The sequence below is a fragment of the Centruroides sculpturatus genome, unplaced genomic scaffold (assembly GCF_000671375.1).
Source record: "Centruroides sculpturatus isolate CEXI.00-Female unplaced genomic scaffold, Cexi_2.0 scaffold85, whole genome shotgun sequence".
NCBI classification, from domain to species: domain Eukaryota; kingdom Metazoa; phylum Arthropoda; class Arachnida; order Scorpiones; family Buthidae; genus Centruroides; species Centruroides sculpturatus.
Genome location: NW_019384798.1, coordinates 20,517 through 23,772, shown reverse-complemented (window position 1 = coordinate 23,772; position 3,256 = coordinate 20,517). Strand labels below are relative to the sequence as shown.

Genomic DNA, 3,256 nt, shown 5'->3' with positions numbered 1-3,256 from the left:
GCAAATATTATTTATTTTAAAAAAAAAAAAAAAAAAAAAAAATTTAAAAATCGTTCTGAATTGATTAACGAGGATTAGGTACTGATTCTATCTCTCAGCCACTTGTACTCGCTTTTCACCGCACCCCTCCCCTGTGACACGCGTCGTCACTGTCGTCAGTCCGTCGGAAGCTCTCGTCGTCGGATGTTTCTATTATCTAATTTGTTGTGAAAAACACTACTTATATATGAATAAATAGATTAGTTTTTTTTTTATCAAAAAACTTTATTTATGCGAGTACTATTTATTGTTGGCAAGAAAAAATTTTGTGCCTCTTTAAAAACTTTGAAATTTTGTAAATTGTAATTTTGGCTCTTCCGACTCAAAAGGTTGCCAACCCCTGGACTAAGTGCATTGTTTTAAGATTTAAAAAGTAAATAATATTTTATATTTTTATGTACGTTTCTTTACAAAGCTATATTTAATTATAATTTTCTTTAAAAGTATATTCATACAATTGAAGAATATTTTGTACCAGGTATGTACTGTACAGTACTGGTACATCCACCACACATTTTATTTCACCGAGTAAGTTTTTATTATTTTATTTTTAATTGTAGTCCTTATACCACGGCTAGTGATTCAGAATGTAATTGTGATATTAAAAATGCATTTAGAGAAGTCTACGGTTTTTACTGGCTTATTGAATAAACAATACGAATGGATCCTAGGCCATCACTGACGCGCAACTGACTGATTGCCCCTGGATGTCAGCTTCTTACAGAAACACAGCTTCCCTATCATCAAATGTCACGGCACGCCACTGATGAGAAGCATCAATGATTAGTCAAACTTTTTGCTAACTTATATAATAACTTTGAAAAAAACAAAAACAGATATGATCAGGGATTATGAAAATTATATTCACCAGAATAATTATTTTTTAAACTGCATACTTGTTAAGGAAGTTTCTTAATATCAATTCCAATTGACTTCCTCAAAGCAAAAGTTTTTAAGTAAACTCAAAACTTTGAGGTTGTAAGCTCAATATCAAAAGTCAAGAACAGAAATCTAGTATCTTATCTCTTTTTTCTCTTGTTAATTCTTGAAGGTCACATAGCATGAAAGTATTAAAATTTTCTAAGAACTGTTTGCTCTGAAGAAAGCAGTTTGAATAGTATTTACATTTGAGGAGCTTCCTTAATAGGTATGTTGTTAAATAATCCAGGTGAACATGAAGGTTGTCATAACTCATCTTTCCTGGTTTGTTAAAAGCTTATCTAAACAAGAGGTAGGGTTGTTTCTAATCACTGATGCTTCTCATATTCAAAATCTAATTTTCATCTCTATTAAAATATTTTAATATTTTATCTTAACTTAAATAAAAACAGACAAATTTTTGAAAATTACACACAAAAAAATGAAAATCTTATTCATATAATTTCTACTTTAAATGTAGAAAGATGTTATATTGGCTGATCCAGACCATTTAGCCCAGTTATCAGAAGTCCAAAATTTAGTACAGTATTTTATATAAAAAGCATACAGAAGGGACTGAAAATTACTTTATTTACAATCAATCCAGATTCAATTTTATCTTTTTCACATCCGTGTAGTGGTTCAAGCATCCTCAAAAGAAAATACAGTTTTGGCAGTTTAAATGAATGGAGGATATTGCAGTTAGGCAAAATTGCAGTTGCAAATGAGGAATTTGGACCCTAAAATTTTCTCATATCTTGTGAAGGATTACACATAGACTAACAATTCCTCTGACTTTATTACTCATATGGGCACAATCTACAGCTCTGGTAAGGTCCCAACAGCCTCATTTAGAGCTACATTTGTACCAACAATTGACAGATTTTCTTGTTTTCTACCAAACTAAAATTTAAATTCATACAATACTTAAATCTTAACACTTAATGTTTAATTCCACTTGTTTGAACTAAAAACATATTTAATATTGATAACAGCAACAAACATATCATATCAATAAACACCATTAACTGCACACATATCAAAGCTTGTTGATAAACAGATAATCACTTAATACATTTATTTAAATTTGAAAATAATATAATTATTTGTTTTCTTTTCACTCAATTATACTAATTTAATGACATTTAAATATTAAAAAACAAAAGAAAACAGTAAATGTATTCATTTTTAGAAGCACGTTTTGATTTTCTTTCTAAAAATAAATCATTTTCCGCCAAACTGCACGTGCAATTTCATCACAACTGCATCACGTGATCATGTGGAAGCGGGGGAAGTGAATTATTAGCGAAATTCTTCGTAAAAAAACAATGAAAAATATTATTATTTTTTCGTCAGAACTTACCTGTCTGTGTTGAGCCATTGTCGTTTACTGTTGCTGGTAATTCATAACAGCTCTCGACTTTCTTCTTGCTATTTTAAATGGCATACATTATCTTAATTCGGCGAACTTAATACAGCAGAATTGAGTTTAATGTTTAAGGCATACGCCCCATTTACCGGAAATACGAGATTAATAAACAATGGAGAAGATTGTTAAAAGGACACAACTCAAGGCTAAACGCGTCATAGATATCGGAAGTACACTATCCCACTACTTCCGTTTTCTATATTCAGCTACTCGCTTTCGACATCTGGTGGCTAATATATAAACTTCTTATTCAATAATTTTTAATATTGTAAATTGTGAGGAACAATAATTACGATTAAAATATATGTTATAAAATAATACATTGTATACTGAATTATTAAAATCATTTTATTGTAAAAAACTTTGATAAATTTAATTCGATATCCGGTACAGTGCCATCTGGAAGTAAATGTGTAAACTATAATCTTATACTATTTTTCTGTTTTTAATAATATGTATTAATAGTCTTTCTAACATTATTAAAATTCATTCTGGTTATTTTATATTGATAAATCTCTAATAGAATATACTTTATAATAAGTTTGCCTGTTTAACGTGTATTGAGATTTTCGCGGGAGGATCCGGATTCGATTCTCTCGGAAATGACTCAGTTTTTCTCCATATCAAGAATGAAAAGACGTTTGTAAGCTGCAAAGTGCATACAATAGTTTCAGCAGCATAAATTAAACAAATTATTATATCTTATAATTGTAAGCAAACTGATCAAAATATTAATGATGATTAAATTATAAATAATTCTTTGCAATACAAATATTTTTTGTCATTTCTAAATATAAATTTGAGCTTTACTAAAATATAACTTTTACTATCATAATCAAATCTATAAATCATTCTTAATATTTACTTGTG

General features: G+C 29.1%; 1 protein-coding gene across 2 annotated transcripts in view; it reads right to left on the bottom strand.

Annotated features, from left to right (window-relative positions):
- The window catches only part of LOC111629460 (AKT-interacting protein-like), a 32,697-nt gene extending 30,098 nt beyond the window's left edge, over window positions 1–2,599 (bottom strand). Inside the window, exon 1 of one of the 2 annotated variants that reach the window (XM_023373377.1) lies at window positions 2,321–2,599. In XM_023373377.1, coding sequence (XP_023229145.1) covers window positions 2,321–2,338 — 18 coding nt within the window. In that variant the 5' untranslated portion in view covers window positions 2,339–2,599. The remainder of the gene's footprint in view (window positions 1–2,320) is intronic. The other variant, XM_023373376.1, reaches the window with a different exon arrangement.
- Window positions 2,600–3,256: the final 657 nt, after the last annotated feature.